The sequence below is a fragment of the Stegostoma tigrinum genome, chromosome 21 (assembly GCF_030684315.1).
Source record: "Stegostoma tigrinum isolate sSteTig4 chromosome 21, sSteTig4.hap1, whole genome shotgun sequence".
NCBI lineage: Eukaryota > Metazoa > Chordata > Chondrichthyes > Orectolobiformes > Stegostomatidae > Stegostoma > Stegostoma tigrinum.
The window spans coordinates 4647017-4672722 of NC_081374.1; the positions used below are offsets into that span (position 1 = coordinate 4647017).

The following is a 25706-nucleotide window of genomic DNA, read 5'->3' on the forward strand; positions in this document are numbered from 1 at the left end:
TGGGCTGGAGAGGAACATTGTTCCCATCTTGTCTATGTGACAGGCCATTCAGGACAACAGGGCCATTCTGGGATCTACACTCCATGGGAGGGAAAGTGGTGGTGGATTAGTGAGATCACCAATCTGGCAATTTCAAGGCCCAGGTCCATGCTCTGGTGAACAGGGCTTCAAACCCCACAGTAGCAGGTGGTGAGGTTCAAAACCAACGAATAAATCTGGAATTGAAAACTGGTCTCAACAATTGTGATCAGGCCAATCATTTCTGACTGTTGTAAAAACCCATCTATTTCATTAATGGAAGGAAATCTGTCATCCTTACCCCGTCCAGCCTACACAGGAGTCCAGACCACAGTAACGTGGGTGACAAAAACAGAAGTTGCTGGAAAAGCTCAGCAGGTCTGGCAGCATCTGTGGAGGCGAGAACAGAGTTAACATTTTGGGTCTGATGACCCTTCCTCAGAACTGAGGAATACTGAGGAAGGGTCAATGGACCCGAAACTTTAACTCTGTTTTCTCCACCACAGATGCTGCCAGACTTGCTGAGCTTTTCCAGCAACTTCTGTTTTTGCTCCTGATTTACAGCATCCACAGTTCTTTTGGTTTTTATTTAGTAATATGGGTGACTTTTAAATCACCCTCAGAAATGGTCTTGTTAGTAATTCAGGTCAAAGGCAAATAAGGATGAGCATTAAATGATGTGTAGATCATACAAAAAGATAAATTTTTAAAAAGACAGTTTCCTCCCAACTGGGTTCGTCTAATTCCATTTATATAACCTTGAAATGCATCCTCCTCAGATAGTGACACCTTAAGGATTCTCCTTCTTAGCAAAAACCTTCCCACCTGCCGAAGTTGTATTGATCCTCAGGTTAAACCATCACAAGTCATCACTCTGAATCAGACAGAGTAGTTCTATGTTCTGCTAAGACAATGGCAGCTTTGTTTTTACTTTATCATTTGCTTTCGCACTTCCCATGGTAGTGAGACCTGCATTTCAAACAGTCTCCGGCTAAGTAAGTTCCTGGGACTCATTCTGGGATGAGGATCTGAATTCTGGGTTTTCTGCACAGGTGGGAGCTCGGTATGAGCAACTGTTTCAAACAGAAGGGGAGAATTACCTGTACGTCTCGGGGGATGGTGTCCCAGCTCCGACTTACGGCATTCAGGCGGTAAATGTACCTTTTCTCCACATGTTTCTGGATTTTTTGACACAGGAGATCAGTGGCACTGTTGGTTGGTGCACACGCAAGGATGTGTGCTGTTGGGATGCAGCGCAGCACCTGAGAGTCAAAGCCAATGTTAAAAACCAATAAGCAGTCGAAGGTTGTAAAGCGTAACAAATACCGAAGATCATCAGCAAAACTTGTAATTGCAGAATGCTACAGCAGAGGTGGAGGCAACCATCCAGCCCATCGAGTATGCACTATGATAGACTTATATAGTCGCAACTGACTCTCATGCTCCATTACTTCAAATGTGAAAGTTAGTTACTCTTTTGCTCAAGCACTTATTTGATTCCTTTTCCTGAAGTATTTCTGAATTAACTTGGCTCGAGATGTTATGACACACCTCTGGAGCAGGAGGCACTCAAATATGGACCTCCTGGCTCAGGAGTATGGACTATAACTGTCCAACCAGAACACTCTCTTTATTTGATTCCTTGCTAAATGTTGACATCAGTTTCAGCTCTCAGATCATCACAATCTAAAAGAGACAGAATTTGTTGGAGAAACAGCAGGTCTGGCAGCATCTGTGGAAAGCGTTAATGTTTTGATTCCAGTGAGCGACAGAGGGATAGAGATCTCCCTGGACTATCATGGTCAGAGTGTAACTTCCAACATTTAACCCATCCAATCCACCTCAAGACTTGGCTTCACACTTCACTCCTCCCGGATTGTAGCATGCTTTTTTTTTGGGGATGAGGCAAAAATTTAAAAACAAGGTTACACATAGCGAGAAAATGGAGAATGATAATTGTCTGAAAGCCCTGGAACTCACTGATTCAAGGTGGCACTAGCTCAGCATCACCTTCTTGATGGCCAAAACACACAGAGCAGGAGTAGGCCATTCAGTCCATCAAGTCAGCTCTGCCAGTAAACAAGATCATAGCTGATCTGGTAATAACCCTCAGCTCCACTTTCCTGCCTGTCCCTCACACTCCTCAATTCCCTCAGTGATCACACAATTGTCGAGATGAGGCTGTAAGGTGTAGGGGCAATCCTGGCCCAGTTAACACTGTCTGCATCCTGTGAAAGAATAAACAACTGAAGTGGATGGAGGCCACTGGTGGACCAGCTCATGTAAACTGACAGGTTCCGACACACAGCAGCAATTTGTGAACATTTCACCGTGTGAACAAAATGTTCCCTGAGTGAAGACTGGCTCGGCTATTGCCTTCACTAACTGGCCATCAGGATTTCTTTTAACAACATTAATTATTTGTTCATGCTTTGTGGGTTTCTTTGGCTAAGACAGTATTTAGTGTCGATCCCTTGTTGTCCTGGAGAACTGGGTACCACAGACTGCATGGACCACGGTCTTTTATTAGTTTTATTTATCGTCCTTAAAGCATTTCATAGTTTGTTTCTCTTAAAAACAAAGATTCACTTTAAATGTGATCCTGTCTTGGGAAGTGGAGATACCATAATTCAGTAGTCGAAGGAGATACATAGTTTTATCCTCTGACTGAGCTCCAAAATTGCCCTCAACCCCTCCCCAACAGGAAAATAAAACCACATGATTTCAAAAGGTTACGTCCACTTGTAATATGTTTTTGCAACACTTACAGAAGTTGATTCAACACTATAACACAAGATCTGCAAAGTGTGGCACAAAAAGACCATTTGGCCTATTGGCACTGTGCTGGTATTTATGTGCCAAATTACATCTCATTCTATCACTGTATCTTTCTATTCATTTTTCCTGCCACATGGAAATGCAGTTTCCCCTTCAATGTATTGAAACTATTTGTCTCAAGCACTCCCTGTTTCTGTATGTTCCACATTCTCACCACTCAAATCTCTCCTACATTTTCCCTTGCACTAGATACAATCTTAGGTCTCCAGCTGCTAGCTTTGATCTCGGTTACAAGTGGAGAAATCCTCTCCATATCAACTTTATCAAACCGCTTCATTACTGAAAAAAAGAAAACAGGATCAAGAACAGGCCATTCAGCCCCTTGAGGCAGCTTCACCATTTACTGTGCTGATCTTCTACCCCAACGTCATATTCTTTCAATCCTTTAATGTCTAGAAATCTGCTTGTTTCACAAGTATTTCAATTATTTTAAATTAAGGTCAACAATTTATATTTATATGACACCTGTAGCAAATCAAACTATCGCTGGGCACTTCATAAGAGCAGTGTCAAACAAAATCTCCTTTATGTGCTTCATCAGTGATCGTCCCTCCACTATAATGGTCAGAAGTGGGGATGTTTGCCAATGTTTGCACAATGTTCAGCACCATTCGTGACTCCTCAGATACTGAACCAGTCCATGTCCAAATGAAACAGATCTGGCCAATACCTAGGCTTGGGCTGACAGGTGGCAAGTAATATTTGTGCCACACAAATGCTAGATAATACCGTCTCCAATAAGAGACAATCTAACCACCATCCCTCCACATTCCCCTACTATCAACGTCCTGGGGTTACCATTGACCAGACACTTTATTGGACTCACCACGTAAACACAGTGGCTACAAGAGCAGATCAGAGGCTAGGAATACTGTGGTGAGTACTTCACCCCCTTGCTCCCTAAAGCCTCTAACCCCAACAAGGCACCAATCAGGAGTGTTTCAGAATACTCCCCATTTGCCTGGATGGGTGCAGCTCCAACAACACTCAAGAACCTTGACAACATCCAAGACTAAGCAGGCCATTGTGACTGGTATCACATCCACAAACATACATTCCCTCCATCACCAACGCTCTGAAGAAACGGTGTGCACTGTCTACAGGTCGCATTGCAGAAATTCACCAGAGCTCCTTCGATAGTACCTTCCAAACCCATGACTACTGCCATCTAGAAGGGTAAGGGCAGCAGATACATGGGAACACGACCTCCTGCAAGTTCCCCTCCAAGTCATTCACCATCTTGATTTGAAAATATATCGCCGTTCCTTCACTATCACTGACTCAAAATCCTGGAATTTTCTCCCCAGCAGCTTTATGGGTCTACCTATAGAACATGGACTGCAATTGCTCAAGAAGGCAGCTCACCACCACCTTCAAGGGCAACGAGGAATGGGCAATCTCACATTTGATGAGCAAATAAAGAAAAGACAGAGCTTGGAGGGTTTGTGGTCTGGAGGTAAATTACAGAGATAGGGAGGGAAGGGACCATATCCAGAGGGGAAAGACTAGTGACAAACTGTCATACTTGGAATTGAATGTTCTGGTCACACTGGAGCTCCATTCTGGATTATATAAAACCAGTATATACCATCTTTAATTTTTAGTGTTTACCACTTCTGGGTGGTGGGACTCAAAAACAAAGACAAGAATTTTACAATCATGGTGTTGTGTAACCAGGATCTGAAGTACTTTCACAAGCATGGGAATGATGGGTAAGAGGATGTGGTGTGTGTTAAGACACTGGCAGAGTTTTGGATGACGTCAAACTTACTCAGGGTAGAATGTGTGGCCTGGTCATGAGTCGTAATGAATACTTCCTCGGTCAGGTCTCTCTCAGCCTTCTGTTCATTACAGAACCCAGCTGTAACCTGTTCGATTTGCTGATAGCTATATCTGCTTCAATCTTGCAACTTTCTGATTGTGCCTTCTTCATTGCTGAGTGAGTGAAAAGGGGTGAGGATATGAGACTGTCACATGATGTCCTAAAAATACTTTGTGCTATCTGGGTCACTTCCTCCAAACCAGTGCTGAAATTCACAAAATCTGAGAGAATGTGAAGGTGATCAAGGTCATTACTCATGCAGGCAGAACATGAAAAATCCAATTCCCTCCTCTGAAAGTGGGACTGACACCACAAAGTAGGTCATGGCTGAAATACTGCAATGTTTACAAGGGCTGTCTTCCTGCAGAGCTGTAAGAAAGGCTTGAACTGATCAACAGCAGTGGTCCAGCCAAAGGGGTGGTGAATAGGAAGTGGGAAACCTAAATCTGTTCCTTTAATATGGGGTTAAGCAATTATTCACAGCAACATCCTTCACATTTTAACAAATAAAAGATGGTGCAAATAAAAGGTAGCTCTTCAGAGACAAGTCAATCAAATCCAGACTGACACTGCCTATGTAGCACTTTTTAAAATACCATTTGGCCAATTTTCCATTCTAAACCAAGAAACAGCTGCAAATAGGAGATCTGAATCTTTGTTTGGTTTTCAACATTGGGAATCAAGATTGGTTCCAGGAATGAGAAACTTCAGTGATCAGGGAAGGCTGAAGAAGTTGGGAATATTCTCCTTAGACAGGATGAGGCTAGGGTGAGACAGGAGATTTGAAAGAAGTTTGCAGGCTGAACAGCATGAATAGGGAGAAGCTGTTTCCACTTGTAAAAGGAATAAGATGGCACAGGCTAAGGTTAAAGTGTTGTGGAAATGAAGCAAGGGTGGTGTAAGGAAAAAAAAACTTGTTCACACAGGAAATAAATAACAAAGTGTGAAGCTGGATGAACACAGCAGGCCAAGCAGCATCTCAGGAGCATAAAAGCTGACATTTTGGGCCTAGACCCTTCTTCAGAGGAGAAGACCCTCTGAAGGAGGGTCTAGGCCCGAAACGTCAGCTTTTGTGCTCCTGAGATGCTGCTTGGCCTGCTGTGTTCATCCAGCTTCACAATTTGTTATCTTGGATTCTCCAGCATCTGCAGTTCTCGTTATTTCTTTCAGACAGAAAGTAATTAGGGTATGGAATGTATTGCCTGAAATGTGGTTCATGCAGATTCAATTGAGGCACTGGATGGTTATTTGGATAGAGATGGTGTGCAGGGAGATGGGAAAAAAAGGCAGAAGGTTGATGCTAGGTCACAGAAGGCACAGTGCTGAATGGCCTCTTGTGTTGTGAGTCATTTAGTCACTGAATAGTTGTACAAGGTAGAATTCCAAATACCTAGCACTGAATTGTCTGAGGCATATGCAAATACTCAAGTGTCAAGTGTCAAAATACTCAACTCTCAATGCAAATTGAGAGGAACCATTTCAACCCGGCTCACTGGTAGCTCTTCAGAGACAAGTCCATCAAATCCAGACTGACCCTGCCTATGTAGCATTGCAAGACAGCCTTACTGCTGACTTTCAGGCAAAGTATTAAAACAAGGTTCCATTTTCTCTACTGGGCAGATGATAAAAATTACAGTGCAAGACATCAAACAATTTTTTTTTCATTCTTAGGACATGGGGTTTCTGGCTGGGCTAGTATTTATTGCCAATCTCTAATTACTTTAAATTTGATGGTGAGTTACCCCTTTAAACAACTGCAGGCCTTGGGTTGTAGGTAAATCCACAGTGCTGTTACAAAGCGAGATCCAGGGTTTGTTTATTCATTCATACATGGGATGTGGGTTTTGCTGGCTGGGCGAACATTTATTGGCCCATTCCTAGTTGTCCTTGAGAAGGAGGCGGTGAGCTGCCTTTGTTGTAGGAAAACCAATAATGCTATTAGGGAGGGAATTCCAGGATTTTGACCCAGCAACAGCGAAGGAACAGCAAATTATTTACAAGTCAGGATCGTGACTGGCTTGGAGGGGAACCTGCAGGGTTGGTATTCCCATGTATCAGCTGCCCTTGTCCTTCTAGATAGAAGTGGTTGAGGGTTGGACGGTGCTGTCTAAGGTGAATTTCTGCAGGGCATCTTGTGGATGGTATGCACTTATTAATGATGCTGCTGATCATCGGTGGTGGAGACAGTAAATTCTGAAGGTATTAGATGAAGATCAAATGGGGGAAGAAAGTTACCATTAACTGGGAATTAAACTGGTCCAGTAGGCCAGCAGCTAGGAATTTTGATGAGCTGCAAAATTCTGAATGGTTCAAGCTGCACTCATCCAGGCAAGTGGGGAGTATTCCATCACCCAGTATTCAAGGTGGAGTTCTTCAGGCTGAAGCAATCAAAGAGTATGGCTGAAAGCAGCCATGGCCATACTAAATAGTGGTGCAGGATCAAGGGCTGAGTGGCCTACTCCTGCTCTTATGTTTGACATCTTCCTTCTCTGTATAACACTCCTGACTCGTGCCTTGGTGATGGTGGACAGGCTTTGGGAGACAGGAGGAGAGTTTCTCAACAAAATTTCTAGCTGCTGGCCTACTGGACCAGTTTAATTCCCAGTTAATGGTAACTTTCTTCCCCCAAGGAATGTTGACCATGGGGGGGTTCAACAATGGTAACACCACTGGAGATCAAGAGGCGATAGATAGATTCTCTTGCCGCAGATGGTCACTGCCTTGCATTTCTGAGGCACAATCTAGTCCCGAAACATCAGCTTTTGTGTTCCTAAGATGCTGTTTGGCTTGCTGTGTTCATCCAGCTCCACACTTTGTTAACTCAGTAGCCCAACCTGGATATTGTCTGGGTTTTGCTGAATTACTACACACATTCTTGGGGCTTGATTGGGTGGATGTGGAGAGATTGCTTCACCTTGTGAGAGAAGCTAGAACCAGGACAGCATAATCTTAGATTATGCTCATTCAAGACAGATAAAGGAGGAATTGCTTCATAGAAGAATCATAAAATTCCTACAGTGTGGGAACAGGCCCTTCGACCCAACAGTCCACACTGACCCTCAGAGCATCCCACCCAGATCCATCTCCCCATAACCCACCTAATCTACATATCCCTTGCCACCATGGGCAATTTAGCATCACCAATCCACCTAGTCTACACATCTTTGAACTGTGGGAGAAAACTGGAGCACCTGGAGGTCAGAGGGGAGTGAATTTGCCGAATTCTTTACCACAGAAAGCAGTTGAGGCTGGATTGTGAAGTATATTCAAAGTTGATATACATAGATAAGGCAGTAAATGGTTTTGACAATTAGCAGATCAGCCGTAACCTCATCGAAGGCTGAATGGCCTACAACTGTGACTGTATCTTGTGGTCTTACAGTCATTTGGAAATGGACTGCTTCAGTACACGAGTTGTAGTAAATCTGAACACTATGCGAGCATTCCTACTTCTGCCCTTATGGTGGATGGAAGGTCATTGATGAAGCAGCTGAAGATATCTGGGCCTAGGACACTAATCTGACGAACTCCTGCAGAGACGCCCTTAGACTGAGATAATTGACCTCCAACAAACACAACCATCTTCCTATGTGTCAGGCACAACGCCAACCAGCGGAACGTTTTCTCTGATTTCAGTGATTCCATTTTTACTACAGCTCCTTGATGCTCACTTGGTCAAATATCACCATGAAGTCAAAAATAGTCCCTCATGGCTCCCCTCTGAAAGTCCACTGGGTCGGTGTTGAGAAAGCACTTGTGTAGATTACAGAATAGGGAGTCACAACCTTGCACCCAGACATTTGAGCAAGAAGCTAGGTTAGGCAAATTATGGAATCTTTCCCACCCAAAAAACAGTTTGAGGCTGAGAATCAGATAGAAATTTCAGAACCAAAATTGATGGGTATTTGTCAGGTTTAGCAAGGATCAGGTACAAAGGCAATTAAGTGGAGTTAAAGCATTGAAACTTGGTTAAAAGGCTGATTGGATGTTTTTGAATGAAGGTCTGCTCTGGTGGAACAAGAATCAAAATATCAGTTTCGTTACCATGCTCGGTAACATTCTCAGTGCAGCCTCTGATGAAACGTTGGTGTGTTTTCCCACCTGGTTTTTAAACTCTGGGCTCCATTGCAATAGATTGCCTCACTTTTGGGTTTCCTCCCTAATGGAATGTATATGGAGTAGAGTTCAGTGTATTTATTAATATCATGTGTGCCATGTTTCCAGGAATTCTGTGCTTGTCTCTGCCTAGCCTGTCCCAGTTGAAGTCGTGGTTCTCCTTGTCTGTGTGGATTCTGTGTGTTTCAGCTCCTTAACATTGTACTCCCTGGAAATGGAGGAGGGTGGGAGGTGGATCGTGGAGATTCCCTTTCCCAAGCACTGTTTCCTAGACCACTCTCATTGTCCTCATTGAGGGGCACAAGTAGTACCTTGTCCTGTGTGTTTCTCATTTTCCATTCCTGCCCAGTTTCTTCGAAGGAACATGATCCATCTGATTTCCTTCCATCCTCGCTTTTCACTTCTATCGGTAATGTCATCAGCAAATCACTTACTCCCATTGTATGTGGAAGGTCAGTGTTGGAGGTTCAGGGAAAGCTGTGTTTCTTTGTGAAAAGCAGTTGCTGTCGGTACCTTTTCGTGTTAGACATACTAGCCCTGGAGCGTGTCCAGCGGAGATTCACACGGATGATCCCTGGAATGGTAGGTTTAACGTATGATGAACGGCTAAGGATCCTGGGATTGTACTCATTAGAGTTTAGAAGGTTCAGGGGAGATCTAATAGAAACTTACAAGATAATGTATGGTTTAGAAGGGATGGACGCTAGGAAGTTGTTTCCATTAGGCAGGGAGACTAGGACCCGTGGGCACAGCCTTAAAATTAGAGGGGGTAAATTTAACACTGAAATGAGACGACATTTCTTCAGCTAGAGAGTGGTGGGCTTGTGGAATTCATTGCCGCAGAGTGCAGTGGAGGCCGGGATGTTGGATGCCTTCAAGGCAGAGATCGACAAATTCTTGATCTCAAAAGGAATCAAGGGCTATGGGGAGAGTACAGGGAAGTGGAGTTGAAATGCCCATCAGCCATGATTTAAATGGCGGAGTGGACTTGATTGGCCGAATGGCCTTACTTCCACTCCTATGTCTTATGGTCTTATGTCTTAAAACTCTGCAACTGCAGTTTTATTGAAACATAAGATGTTACCACATTAACAGTGTGCAGGACATCTGTGGAACTAAGTCTAACACGAAAAGGTACCGACAGCAACTGCTTTTCACAAAGAAACACAGCTTTCCCTGAACCTCCAACACTGACCTTCCACATACAATGGGAGTAAGTGATTTTCTGATGACATTACCGATAGAAGTGAAAAGCGAGGATGGAAGGAAATCAGATGGATCATGTTCCTTCGAAGAAACTGGGCAGGAATGGAAAATGAGAAACACACAGGACAAGGTACTACTTGTGCCCCTCAATGAGGACAATGAGAGTGGTCTAGGAAACAGTGCTTGGGAAAGGGAATCTCCACGATCCACCTCCCACCCTCCTCCATTTCCAGGGAGTACAATGTTAAGGAGCTGAAACACACAGAATCCACATAGACAAGGAGAACCACGACTTCAACTGGGACAGGCTAGGCAGAGACAAGCACAGAATTCCTGGAAACATGGCACACATGATATTAATAAATACACTGAACTCTACTCCATATACATTCCATTAGGGAGGAAACCCAAAAGTGAGGCAATCCATTGCAATGGAGCCCAGAGTTTAAAAACCAGGTGGGAAAACACACCAACGTTTCATCAGAGGCTGCACTGAGAATGTTACCGAGCATGGTAACGAAACCTTTGCAGAACAACAAACCAGCTTGGCGAGCCAACCAACCTCAACACACACAGAATCTTGGAAATGATGCCTTGTACCTGTTTGATAGTTTCTACGATAGTAACCGTTTTCCCAGTTCCTGGAGGACCAAACACAAGATATGGAGCGGGCCTGGAGATCCCGGACACAATGCAACGGACAGCAGCAGCCTGTTCTGGATTTTCCTCGAGGGACCGGTCGTAAAATCTTAAAAATAAATTATTCACATGGGAATAAAATAAATGCAGACAACATTCAAATTTCTAAAAGGAGCTACACTCGACTATAATCCCCTCAATCAACCATCTTCAGCTATCAGCAAAATAGCAGAAAGTGGTCCATAGTTAAGTTATTTCCTGGGAGACAAATTCTCTCACACATGAACAGGCCATTCAACCCAACTAGTTATACAATGGTCCTCACCCTTTAGGTCCTCCCATCCTGTTGACATAAACATCTGCACTTTTCTCTCTCATGAGTTTATCTTACATCAGTAAAACAGACATAATTATTGACTTTAGAATAGAATAGAATCCATACAGGGGGGAAACAGGCCTTTCAGCCCAACAAATCGACACCGAATGTCCGAAGAGCATCCCACCCAGACTCATCCTCTTACACTTTCCCTGTAACTCTCCATTTGCCATGAGAAACCCATCTAACCTACACATCGCTGAACACTAGGGGAAATTTGGCATGGCCAATCCATCTAACTTGCACATCTTTGGATTGTGGGCGGAAACTGGAGCACCCAGTGGAACCCCATGCAGACATGTTGAAAATGAGCAAACACCACACAGACAACTGCCCGAGGGTGGAATCAAACCCGGTTCCCTGGTGTTGAGAGGCAGCAGTGCTAACCACTGAGCCACCGAGCCTCCCAAAACTGCCCCTTTAGCCACTCTCTGTGGGAGTCAGCCCTCTTTTTCACTACTTTCTGGGAAATGACATTTCTCTGAATTACACACTTAATTAATTTTTGACTCTCCCAAGTTTTGGTCTCCCCTGCAAGTGGGAATATTTTTCTCCGTCATCCAATCAAACGCTTCCAAAATTGTAATGGCCTCTACAAGGTTACCCTTCAGTCTCCTCTTCTCTGGAGGGAACAGGGATCCTGACTTGATCAACGGACATTCCTGATAATCAGAACCTCTCGCTGGAAGCATCAACTTCCAAGTGGGCCTTGATGAGCCCAGAGAAAGCTTGGGGCTGCTCTGCTTACTGCCATTCCATCTACCTCCCATTCCTCACCAGCTCCTGGCTCTCAGTCAGTGGCTCCAATTGGGGCTACTCACGCCAAACTTTTTTCCAAAGGGTGAATGTATTGTCCATCAGAATAAGTGGGAAAGAGCACATCCTTCAGGTTGGTGTACTTGGCTAGTTGTGCAGCTCGGTGTTGTAGTCGCAATGGCAACCGGTTAAATGTGAAGAAGATGTTAAACTTCATGTTGTTTATAAAATCATTCAAAAGCCTGGAGAGATTGAAATGGTGTTGGTTAAGGTTAGTTGGAACTACTTTCAGCTAACAATTTTAATATTTCTTCTGCATTCCCTTTAAAAAAGGGAGAGGGGTGCTATGTAAAAAATTATCTAACTAAAAACAACTCTACTTTTTAGTTCCCAATCAACAGTTAGACACTCCAAGTGTTATTTAGTTTGAGAATAACACAAATGAACCAGGAGGGCTTGATATTCAGTCCCTCCTGGAGATAAATCACCTTTGAAAAATGACAGTGTCGGTTTGGTTTCACTCAGAAACATAACTTGGTCAGGGCGTAATCCAGTGATTCTCCGTCGGTAGACTAGGCAGAAAGCGCTAAACAGAAGAGGAAGATCACAATACGACTGGTTAAAGATACTGGCAGAGCATATGAGGCCACAACAGACAGACAGATGCTGACTACCTAAACCGGTAGCCTGGATTAAGTGAAGAGAAAGGTAGCAATGTCAATCCAGTGAAGCTGAAACAAAAAAAATGCACCAGAGAGAATGACCTGCAGGATCTGTGGACAACCACATGGGTTGAAGGAAATGATACATGATATGCAGGAGAAAATCTGTTAGAAATATAGCTTGGACTGAGAAACAAGAATAACTAATTAGATATGACACAGAGATAATAAACACACGTAAAATTAAAGCTTCACAAAGAAGAAAGAGTTAACAACTGAAGACACTAGCACAGATGGCAGGAGAAGCTTTAAAAAAAAGGTTCACTGTGAAATGAAAATATACCTAGAAGGGGATTTGTACAACATACATGCTATTAATTAACAGAATAATGCTCAACATAGATACAGGTATATCAATAGTTTAAATTGCTCAAAAAGGTACAGAAAGACACTTGACAAAATCACTCCTAGGCATGAAAATAAGACGTTAACAACAGGAGAGACACAAGAACATAAAACCTAAGCATCAAACTGATGAGAGATGACAAACATCCTTATCCTGTGAATACCACTGGACATCAGGATGAAATTACACCCAGAAGTGAAATAGCTTTATTTAGAAAGCTTTCACAAAAGGATTTAGAAGAAATGAAAGTTCAGAGGGTTAACATCCACATTTTCAAAGCAGGGGAAATGTGGATAATATAAAAACAGGAACCTGCCACTGGATGGGTGGGTGGCGTAGGGTGGGGTGGATTGGGGAAGAGTGTCGCATACACTTGGGTGGATGGAAGAGCCATTGCGAGCCAAGGACTCCCAAAGGAGAGTATGGTGTCAACCTCCAGCAAGAAAACTGAAACAAGGGGCACCCAGGAGGGGGAACAGGCCAGAGGTGAGGGAAAGGTAGCTCGTGCAGCAGGACAACAGCTGACCCAAACACAACCTGCGAAGGCAGAGTCAATGGAGCAGGAGGCGGTAATGAATGAGGAGGGGAGTAGATACTCGGGAGAAACAAATCGGAAACAGGAAAACAAGTCAGGCCCTCAAAGGCCCACAGCAAAACGGAAAGAGATAACTGCATGATGGACGTACCAGCAACGCTGCTGTTGCTGAAGGTGAGCAGCAAGGTGGTCATTGACAAAATAAAAGAGAGGCACAGCTCCACAGAGGAAGAGAGGAGCACCTAGTAAACTGGAAATGCCAGACGTTGTGAGGGGCCAGTGTTGCCCAACCCCCCAGTCATGAGGAACTAACGGGTACACGTTGCACCACAGCTTCCAGCAGCTGGGAGCAGCGACAGTAAGCAGCTGAAGGAAGAAGATGGCTCTGTTTCGTCATTTGAGTCTGACATCCTGACGATCAGCTAACTCTTTTATGGCAGACTGTGTGCCCACTGACAGCATGGCCTCCCGTCATTCATCTTGGACGGAACTGATCAAGGCGCTCATGTCCTTAGAAAAGGATAAAACTCCCGGAAGAATTGGCTTCCTGGCTGAGTATTCAGCTCTGTGGGACTTGATTGGCGAGGACCTGTTGTACACCTCCAGCAGGTCCCATGAGTGAATCCATGACGAAAGAGATCGTCACCCTCCTCTGTTAGCGGAAGGGAGAGCAGGAGGTAATTAGAAAATGGCGACTAATTTCACTGCTGAATGCAAACTACAAAATCCTGTCTAAGATCACCACTGGGTCAGGTTTGCCCTGGGATTGGTGATTCACCCTGACCCAACATGTGCTGTACTGGGCAGGACAATTTCCGAGAGCCTCCGCTCCTCAGGGATACGATTGCCTATGTGCAGGATTGCGGTGGGGTGGATGCATATCTCATCAGCCCGGACCAGGAGAAGGCCTTTGACAGGATATCGCACACCTACATGTGGGATGTTCTCTCCAAACTGGGCTTTGGGGAAGAATCCACAATTGGATCTGGCCGCTCTACACCAACATCGTTAGTGTAGTCTCAATCAATGGGTGAGAACGAGAAAGCTTCCCGATCAGATCCGGAGTCAGACAGGGTTGCTCACTCTCTCCTGCCTTGTACGTGTGTTGTATAGAGCCCTTTGCTGAGTCTATCAAGAAGGATGTGAGCCTGAGAGAGGTGCCTACTCCGGGCAGCAGTGGCCTGCAGTTCAAATCCTCCCTGTATGTGAATGATGTCGCCATTTTCTGCTTGGATCATGAGCATCTGCAAACAGTTTGAACTGGCCTCAGGAGCCATGGCAAATCCAGGGAAGAGGAAAGCCATGTTCTTTGGGAATTGGACTGACTGATCCTTTATCCCCTTCACCGTCAGGAGAGATTACCTGAAGATTCTGGGAATATGATTCCGTAGGGCTGAGGTATGTGCAAAATCTTGGAAGAAGCATATCACCAAGTTAAGGCAGAAACTACACTTTTGGGAACATTGCTCCCACTTCATTGTGGCTGAAAACCTGATCATCAGGTGTGAGGTACTCTCTGTGTTGTATGTGGCACGTCTGGCCCATTCCCAGAACCTGCACATTGCAGTCACCTGAGCCATTATCCGTTTCATCTGGAGGTCTAATTTGGACCATGTCTGCAGGGACACCATTTGCAAAGCTCTGGATAAGTGGGATGGTGGGGGATGGTGGGGAGTACTGTACTCAATGCTGCCTTTATCCTGATGGCCACCTTTGTGTGTGGTTGCATAAAGCTGCGTGTGGACTCTTGGTACACAAATACCAAGTATCACTATGTACTGAGGTTCTGAATGTCCCCGACGATGGGACTGGCCTCACTAGCACGGAACGCTCCAAGTGGTTGGACTGTCCCATATCTCCTGTCCTACGCGGAGAAATTTCAAAACAGAAACACCTTTGCTCACAAGTCCATCAAAACGTGGTCAGCACGTAACATCCTCAAGACTTTGCAGGAAAAGGAGAGGGTGGATCCTTTTATCTGGTTCCCTAAGCAGACTGTCAACGTCATTTGGCAGAATGCCTCATCACCAACGAGCACCAAACAATCATTTAGCTGGTGATGAAAAGGGCAATACCTGCCAGATTTTTCATGTGTACCTGGGCTCTCTGTGCCACTGCACGCTGCCCTCAAAGCTGCTATGTGTGGGTGGAGGTAGCAGTCAGTTATATACCTCTTGCTGGAATGAGTCTTTTTAAAAGTGACTGGCGAAAGATACTGTGGTTTCTTGTCAAGGTTCATCCCAGGCAACTCAGTGATGCACAATTCTGTGCTATAAGGTCTGTTCCCCAGAATGCACAACAAGACAAACATCACCTGCGCTTGGAAGACCATCAACTCAGTGAAGGATGCTGTTTGGCCTGCCCGAAACTTGTGGGTCTTCCAAAGCAAGGAGTTGACCCTGTCAGAGAGTTGCAGACTGGCACATTCCAAGGTTCAGGACTACTTGCTGAGGGATGCACTAAAGCTTGGGGCAGATATGACAAAGACACAGTGGGGAAAGACCACGGTGTGAGGTCTTCTTGCTGAAGTTAAATGGGGGTCCGTTCAGTTACCGGACTGTCGCGGTGCGTCAAATGTACGTAATTATAGTCATGTATAAGAAATGCCTTGGGTGTATTTGTTCTCCATACATAAAGACTGTATAGGATCAAACTGCTCGACAGTTATAAATCAGTTCAATGAGACAATCTGCAGATAAGGCCAGTTAGTGAGGGAAAGATGTATGAAATGAAGGAAGACAGCAAGTCACCATCATCAGACAACAAGGAAAGGGGTAGTCAATGAAGCCTGAAGATCCAAACACTGAAAGGTGCTGATGAATTGAGAACATGATAGCTTTAGAAACCGCGCGATTCTAAACAATATGAGGATGCGACAGTTAGTCATAGAGTCATAGAGATGTACAGCATGGAATGGCACCCTTCAAAACCAATTCATCCATGCTGACCAGATATCCTAAATTAATCTAGTTCCATTTGCCAGCATTTGGCCCAAATCCACCTAAACCCTTCCTATTCATATACCCATCCAGATGCCTTTTAAATGTTGTAATTGTACCAGCCTCCACCACTTCCTCAGGCAGCTCATTCCATACATGCACCAAAAAAGTTACCCCTTAGGTCCCTCATAGTACTTTCCCCTCCTCCCTTAAACCTATGCCCTCTAGCTTTTGACTTCCCTACCCCAGGGCAAAGGCCTTGTCTACTTACCCTATTCACGCCCCTCATGATTTAATAAATCTCTATTAGGTCACCCCTCAGTCTCTGATACTCCAGGGAAAATAGCCCCAGCCTGTTCAGGCTCTCCCTGTAGCCCAAGCCCTCCAAACCCAGCAACATCCTCGTAAATCTTTTCTGAACCCTATCAAGTTTCACAACATCCTTCCTATAGCAGGGAGACCAGAACTGCACACCATGATCCAAAAGTGACTGAAGCAATGTCCTGTACAGCTGCAACATGACCTCCCAACTCCTATACTCAATCCACTGACCAATAAAGGCACACGTACCTTCTTCACTATCCTGTCTACCAGTGACTCCATTTCCAAGGAACAATGAACTTGAACTTCCAAGGTTTTTTTGTTCAGCAACACTTCCCAGGATCTCACCATCAAGTATCTAAGTCCTGCCCTGATTTCCATAACGCAGCACCTCACATTTATCTAAATTAAACTCCAACTGCCACTCCTCAGCCCATTGGTCCATCTGATCAAGATCTCTTTGTATTCTGGAGGTAACCTTTACTGTCAACTACACCTCCAACTTGGGTGTCATTTGTAAATTTACTTACCATACCACTACGTTCACATCTCAATCATTCATATAAATGACAAAAAGCAACGGACTCTGAACTGAGTGATAATGGGAACTGCAGATGCTGGAGAAACCAAGATAACAAAGTGTGGAGCTGGATGAACACAGCAGGCCAAGTAGCATCTCAGGAGCACAAAAGCTGACATTTCGGGCCTAGACCCTTCATCAGAGGGTGATGATGATGAAGGGACTAGGCCCGAAACGTCAGCTTTTGTGCTCCTGAGATGCTGCTTGGCCTGCTGTGTTCATCCAGCTCCACACTTTGTTATCTTGGACTCTGAACTGATCTATGTGGCACACCGCTGGTCACAGACCTCCAGTCTGAAAAGCAACCCTCCACCACCACCCTCTGTGTTCTACCTTTGAGCCAGTTCTTCTAGTTCTCCCTGTATTCCTCCATGTGATCTAACCTTGCTAACCAACCTACCATGAGGAACCTTATTAAACGCCTTACTGAAGTTCTTATAAATCTCGTCCACTGGTCTGCCCTCATCAATCCTCTTTCATTACTACTTCAAAAAACTCAATCAAGTTAGTGAGACACGATCCCTAATCGGTCCTTTCCTCTCCCTAGTTACCCTTTTATCCTTAATGTATTTGTAGAATCCCTCTGAATTCTCCTTAACCCTATTTACCAAAGCTATCTCATGCCCTCTTTTATGCCCTCCCTGATTCTCCTCTTAAGTATACTCCTACTGCCTTTATACTCTTCTAGGGATTCACTTGATTTCTGCTGTCTGTACCTGACATACGTTTCCTTCTTATTCTTTACCTAAACTTAATTTTCTCTAGTCATCCAGTTTTCTTGCCCACCCCCTTTCTATCCTTCCGACAGCATTAATATCCTGGAACATTAAGCTGCGAGTCCTGTCCGTCCCTGAGCCATGTTTCTGTAATTGCTATGATATCCTAGTCCCATGTACCCACCCATGCCCTGAATTCTTCCGCCTTCCCTGTTAGGCCTCTTGCTTTGAAATAAATGCAGTTTAATTTATCAGTTTTACTCATCCTTTGCTTTGTTTCTGCCTGGCCTGACTGTTTAACTTGCTCTCTTTACCAATTGTACCTGTCTCAAACTGATCTCTTTCCTGACTATCTCCCTGGATTCCACCCCTCTCCCAAAAAGGATCCCACTCCCGAACTGCTCTGGCAAATCTGCCCACCAGTAGATTAGTCCCCTTCCAATTCAGGTGCAATCTGTCCTTCTTATAAAGGTCACTTCCAACCCAGAAGCCAATGATCCAAAATTGTGAATCCTCCTCCCCTGCACCAGCTCCTCAGCCATGCATTCATCTGCTCTATCCTCCTATTCCTGCCCTCAGTAGCTCATGGCACCGGGAGTAATCCAGATACTATCATTCTTCAGGACCTCCTTTTTAAATTCCTGCCTAACTTTCTAAAGTCTCTCCTCAGAGTCTCATCCTTCGCTCTTCTTATGTCATTAATCCTAATGAGTACAATGGCCTCCTACTGGTTCCTCTCCCCTTTGAGAAGATACTGCACCCTCTCCAAGATATCTTTGATCCTGACTCCGGGGAGGCAACACACCATTCTGATGTCTCACTGATGGCTGCAAAAGTCTGAATGAGCTTCTGAGTAGACAGTCCCCTATCACAATCAATTGCTTGGAGCCTGACATACCTCTCACTGCTACATTCCCCCAAGAGTTCATTACCTCCTACATTTTCCAAAACAGCACACTTGTTTGAGACAGGTTTAGCCACAGGAGACTCCTGCATGACCTGCCTCCCAGTCCTGCCTTTCCTGGAGGGAACCCATCTCCCTGACTGTATCTTTAGTTTATCTCCCTTCCTGCAAATGCATCCATCACACCTCCTAGCTCCTGTAAATTCCTCATTGCCTCTAACTGCTAATCCAACCGCTCCATGTGATCTGATAAGAATTGCAACCAAACACATTTCCTGCAGACAGAAACATCAGTAACATGGAAACTCTCCCTCATCTCCACATCTGACAGGAAGAGCACGTCACTCTACTAAAGGCCGTCTTTGCATCTGAACAATCTACGGACCCAGAAAATAGCACAGTCTCACTGCTCGAAAAAACAATACTTCAGGCTAACTTGGTACCTGCATTTTTATATTTCTCAAATTTAATCGAGAGACAGATCTCAATAAAGCACATAATCAGAAAAGAACCTACTCTACTCACTATTGCAGAATTACAAAGCAAACACTAAGATTACACTTTAATACTGGCCACTTAGCTGTTCCCCCGCTGTGAGCTCCCCCACACAGGTTTCTCAAAGGTCAGCTGTGAATTTCCATGTTTGTTTACTTTTCTCAGACAAACTCTGATGTCCAGAGATACATGAAATCTAACTGCAGAGGCAGTAGCTGTGCAGATTGACTGCTGGGTTGGAGAACAGTGTAGGTTTATTTCTCTGTTTGATTCACTGCCCACGTGGTCACTGCCTTTGACTCTCTTTCTCCGTTTTACAGTGCCGTTATTTTGATCTTTCTTCCCCAAAGTTCCAAACAATACAACTGCTTGTATAACAGAAATTACTGTTCCTAGATTGAGGAAATCATCTCCAACACGGAAATATCTCAAAAAGGACCAGCTCTTTTAACACAAGTTTTCCCTGTCCTCCATCATCAATTACCCAGAATCCTCAGAGAAAAGCCGTTCACACATTATTTAGATCACAAATAGGCAAGAAATATACCCACACGATAAATCTGAAGTTGAAGATTGACACAAAAGTGTAGAGTAACCTCATCCAGCCCAGACCACACCAGAGGTCTTCCCTGAAAATACGGAAGAAAATGGTGCCTGAGGAAAGGTATTCTGAAAGCAAAAATATCATGCTAGTGTTCAATGGCAAAGCGCAGATTTAACAGCAAGGTAAAGCTGTTCAGTATGAGACAGAGAAGATCATATCCCAGGATCAGATGGTTCTGCTAGCCTGAAAGTGCAGCTGTAGATATCTCAGTAAACCAGGAGGTGACAGAAGCTGAGGGCTGCAGATGGTATTTCTGTGAAAAGTACCCTCCAATCAGATGGAAGGAAGATTTGGTGCAAACTGCAGCTTCAATGTTTTAACAAGATGGTCGATGTTTTGAAGATTTTGAGAGCCCATCACAGTTGACCCATTGATGAAATGAGTGATTTATCTCCCATGTCAAGACTGACAGAACAAGAAGGAGATCTTGAAAGTAGAGTTCCATGAGGTGAAAAAAAAATGGTCATGAAAATATGGTGTCTATATGCAATGTAAGCTGGAAGACAGGAGGGCACAGCAGAAGGAGGAGATGATAGTTTTTGAATTACCATCAGGCCTATCATAGAATGAGATAATTTGCTGATATACAACCAAAGCTCCTTCGACAGCACCTTTCAAACCCACAACCACTTCCATCGAGAAGGACAAGGGCAGCAGATACATGGGAACATCACTGCCTGCAAGTTTCCCTCCAAGCCATTCATCATCCTGACTTGGAAAGAGATTGCCATTCCCTCAATGTTGCTGGGCCAAAATCCTGGAATTCTCTCCCTAACTGCATTGTGGGTCAACCTATAGCACATGGACTGCAGCGGTTCAAGAGGCAGCTCACCCCCACCTTCTCAAAGGGCAACTAGGGACAGGCAATTAATACTGCCCCAGCCTGTGACACTCACATCCCACAAGAGAATTTTAAAAATTGCTATGAGGCAAAAACGTGATTGGAAAACACCTAACCCAGTCATGGAGGGAATCAATAAGTTGCACGTGAGCTTGAGATGGAGCCCACTGACCAGCAAGGCTGACCATAACAACCTACTTTCACTCAGTCCTAATATTTACCACAATCTGAGACAGGAATTCAGGTAGATCTGCAGTTTCAAATTAAATCAGCTATTTTACATCTTAAATTGGTACATATCTCTTCTGATGAATTTCTGATGATTAACTATTTCACTTTGTTCTACCTTTTACAAAAAAAAGGATGATGGAGGATTCTCAGGTTTAAAACAAAAATCGGGAAAGGAATTAGGGAAGACATGATTGATGAAAAGAAGGAATAAGAGTCAGATGAGGTGGTTTTCCCAATGAACAGGAAAGCTTTCTGGTGGTGAGGAACAGATTGATTACACATGAGAATTTGACAAGATTATGAGGAGCCAGTTAACAGGATTATTGAGCAGAGTAACTAACCTAACTAACTCATAAACAGGATAATTAAATTGCTCCACAAAAAATAAATCTGTGTTTAAACAACAACATTGATTTCAGATATCAATATCTTGTTTCGGCTGAAACCCATCCCACTGAATTTGATTTTAAAAAGTGCATTGTTTGCAATTTCACATGGTCTCCAGGAATATGTTCATCACAAATGGCTGGGATTTCACTGTCACTGAGACTGAAAGCAGTAAACAAACGATCAGAAGAAACAAAACTTATATCTGACCAATGCCTGAGCTGGGAAAACAAATGATTATCAACAATGCTGGAAACATCACCAACTCGGAGACAACATTAACATCAGCAAAACAGACTCCTGCAACATAGACAACACAACATCTCCCCCATGAGAACAGTGACTGCCCAATCTACAGGATGGAAATACAACATTTTACCACCCAGACTACGTGCTGTAAAACGTATAAAAAGAGAAACAATTAATACAGAGCACATTTTAAAGAAAATGTCTGATGTAGAGGTTTTCAAACTGACCTCTTCAGACAGATGTTCTTACACACCTCTGGAGCAGGTGGGACTTGAGCCCAGGCCATTCGGTGCAGTGCCTTTTTGAGTAGAGACTCAGAAGACCCCAGATCCCTCCGAGGGATGTTTACGCTACTGTTTGTAGAGGGCTAGAAACAAATTAACCAAGAACCAACTACGTACAAGTGTTGGGAGCAGGTGCACCGGTGAGTCATGTAACATATTGTAAGGTGTAACAGTTCATCTGCCCAAAACTGACTCCTTACTAGGCAGCAATTCGTTGAGTTTTAATCTCCCCGAGTCTACAGTGTGACCATTTCTAACGCATGGGAGCCAGAAAACATCATAATCCTATGTTTGCGGCTTCCGTCAGAAGTTGAAATTTATTTCCCATATTTATTCCTTTGATATTTGTAAAGATCGTTCTCTCTGATCACCATTTAATCTCCACTACAGAGGAAAGAACCCCAGCCTGTTCTAAGATCTACAGGTACTTTATCTGGAAATATAAACTGGAACATAGAAATCTGGATTATTGGGTGATAAAATAAAATCTAAAGGAAAAGTGGAACTGAGATGTTCAGTCACAGGTTATATAAAAGTATGTAACTTTTATGGAAGTCAGATTTGATACTGGACGTTTTTTGGTTAAAAACAGAGAAACTGCCGAGCAACAGCTTTCTGAATGGTTGCAAGTTATAGTTCATCACAGACCCAAGATGGTTGCGCACTCAGACCTCTAAAAGCCTGCAAGCAAAACAGACCTGTTCCTCTGAGACAGAGAGAAAACCAGGATTAAAAGACTGAAAATAACTTTAATTCCAGACGTAGGTCCAAAATTCTCAGTGAGCATGATGTACTTTCTCCACAGTCTCTGTCGAGAACACAGAGACAAGAACTGTTTACAGTATTCCAAGTCTGGTCTAACCAAGGTTTAATACAAGACAGACATAACTTCTGTGCTTTCCATTTTTATCCTTGCAAAAATTAACTCAGTGCTTTTTATAACAAAATTTTCTTTTTAAAAGATGTGATCTTATACCTAGATAATAAAATGTGAGGCTGGATGAACACAGCAGGCCAAGCAGCATCTCAGGAGCACAAAAGCTGACGTTTCGGGCCTAGACCCTTCATCTGATGAAGGGTCTAGGCCCGAAACGTCAGCTTTTGTGCTCCTGAGATGCTGCTTGGCCTGCTGTGTTCATCCAGCCTCACATTTTATTATCTTGGAATCTCCAGCATCTGCAGTTCCCATTATCTCTGATCTTATACCTAGCTCACTTTGATTTGAGCATCTACAGCCCCAGACCCTGCAAACATCAAAACCATGAAACCATTTAGAAACTTATGTTCTCCCTAAAATTATAATGTATCTTCTTGTATGCTGCAAGTTTATTAACATCTTCTTGTATGTTGTCACATTTCCTCTGTACAAATGACACTCCTGAATTTGGTAAGCAGTCTGGTTACGTGTGAGCTGGTGCGAGAAAGATGCTCAAATTACTAAGTGATAGTAGGAACTGTTTACGCTGGTGTCAGAGATAACACAGTGTGGAGCTGGAGGAACACAGCAGGCCAGGCAGCATCAGAGGAGCAGGAAAGTTGACATTTTGGGTTGGGATCTTTCTCTGAAATATCAACTTTCCTGCTCCTTTGATGCTGCCTGGCCTGCTGTGTTCCTCCAGTTCCGCACTGTGTTATGCCCAAAATACTAACTGGATCATCTACACGATTGAGGATTTTCCGATGTCTCAACCTCAGTGTGGCTCATGTTGTCCAAGGTCGGATGCTGTCATTTTCCCACCAGAGGTCAGGTTTACCCAGATACTTATACATAGTCCTTCAGTGAAATGACCCGGTTACTCACTTTTGGTGAAAGCCCAGCTTCACTTGTTCCAACTCCACTGCATGGACATAGCCTTTATAACGCGTGATTGGAGGATTCACATCATCACACATGGACGCAAAGAGGTGGTCTCCTCGGAGCACAGATGGCCTGTTCTCAGCAACACCAGGAACCTAACATGATCGGGGAGAGAGGGACTGAAATCAGATGGTGGTCACAACTCCAGTCAGAGGCCTGCAAATTGTACACTCTATCAGAGGCTGAAATCAAACTACTTGGAACAAATTAAAAGTGCAACCATCCTGCCTGGTGTAGTTCAGTCCCGCATTATCAGGTAACTCCAGCCTACGTTGATAGACCAGTCAAAGGGGCAGAGGTCTCATAACGTTGACTGTTCTTCTCTCCACAGATGCTGCCAGACCCGCCGAATATCTCCATCAATTTCTGTTTTTGTTTCAGATCTTCAGCATCTGCAGTTCTTTGTGTTTATTTCACCTGTCATCTGCCCTTGCATAAATGTTGCTATCTTCACAGTGGCCAAGGTTCAACGATGAGGACAGATTTGGTGGACAAGGCCTATGTTCCTGAGAAGATTCAGTGATGGTCTAATAGACGTGTTTAAGATTATTGAAGTTGTGTCTTTACAGGAGAGAGACAGAAACTATGCCCTCTGGTGAGTCAGTGCACAAGGAAGGGGCAGAACTTTGAAATTTTAGCCAGGCCATTCAGGCCATGACAGGAAGTACTACTTCGCACAAAGGAGCATGGATATCTGCAACTCCCCTTCAAAACCATTGCGATGGCAAAGGTGGCAGGGTTGAATTGAAACTAAGGTTGAGAGAGTTTTGCTAGTCAATGGCCTTGAGGGGCATGGAACCAAGATATAGAAACATGGTGTAGAAGCAGAAGTCAGACATGGATGGTGCTTTTACCAGGAACCTGGCTCAGCAAGACACAGAATAAGGGAATACACTATTAGATTAGACTAATGAGGAGTGGGTATGTAACCTCAAAATCAACAGCGATCAGTTGGACCAAGTGGCCTCCGTCTGTTTCAAATATGTTAGAACTGAATGAGAGTTATGGGGCTGTTTGGCCTACTCCTGTCCCTACCTTCCATTACCTCCCTGCAACTTTGAAAGCCTTTGAAACATCAGCACCAACCTTAAGTACGAGAAGATTCCTGTTGTGTCGATCTCTGTCCATGGTAACCCCCTCCATGCTGTACCTGGTGATATCAGCTTCCATTTGAATTTCCTCCATGTGTAGCAGCAAACAGAATCGCTCACCATAATTGTCAAATACCAATGGTGAGGCGAGTAATGAACTATGCAAAAATCACAAAAATGAAAGCAGGCGGTCAGGTAGTCACAACAAAGCATGAAAAAGTGTCATCTCTGAACTCTGGTCGATGCTGGGTTACTATCAGCGAGAATCGACTGACCCCAGCAATGTCAGTCAACTCCAACAGGGATAGGCATGCATATTCTAACCACACATGGGAGCAATCCATATCACTCTGCTCTCTACTTTACAACAGGATACAAAGAACACTGGACAAGGTGTAAAAAATCAGATTTATAAGGATGGTCACCAGTAGTGAGGCATTATCAGAAAAGACTGAACAGATTAGATCTTGTTTCTCCAGAAAGAGGTCAAGGACTGTCCAAAAAATTAACAAGCAAAGGGGTTCAGTAGATAAAGTCAAAAATCACACAACATCAGGTTATAATCCAACAGTGTTATTTGAAATCACAAGCTTTCGGAGTATAACCCCTTTGTCAGGTGCAGCGAGAGGAGAGTCCGCATACCCTGGGTTCATAGGCACTGAGATGAAGGGCAGAGAGATCAAAGGATCATTCAACTGGTTTGAGTGAAGTGAACAAACCTAAAATGGCTGACTGACTGCCTCCTGTTGAATCTTTAATCATTCGTACATTCCTGCATTCTAGAAACTGCAGAAACAGAATATGGACAACTCTGTTAGAAAGAAGATGCAAG

General features: G+C 44.0%; 1 protein-coding gene across 2 annotated transcripts in view; it reads right to left on the reverse strand.

The window, feature by feature from the left end:
* Positions 1–25706, reverse strand: part of LOC125462639 (putative helicase MOV-10) — a 123584-nt gene that overhangs the window by 24681 nt on the left and 73197 nt on the right. For both annotated transcript variants that reach the window (XM_048552867.2, XM_048552866.2), the window contains exons 7-11: positions 24870–25032; positions 23727–23878; positions 11837–12013; positions 10601–10748; positions 1119–1280 (exon numbers count right to left, since the gene is read on the reverse strand). In XM_048552867.2, the coding sequence (XP_048408824.1) occupies positions 1119–1280; positions 10601–10748; positions 11837–12013; positions 23727–23878; positions 24870–25032 (802 nt within the window). The remainder of the gene's footprint in view (positions 1–1118; positions 1281–10600; positions 10749–11836; positions 12014–23726; positions 23879–24869; positions 25033–25706) is intronic.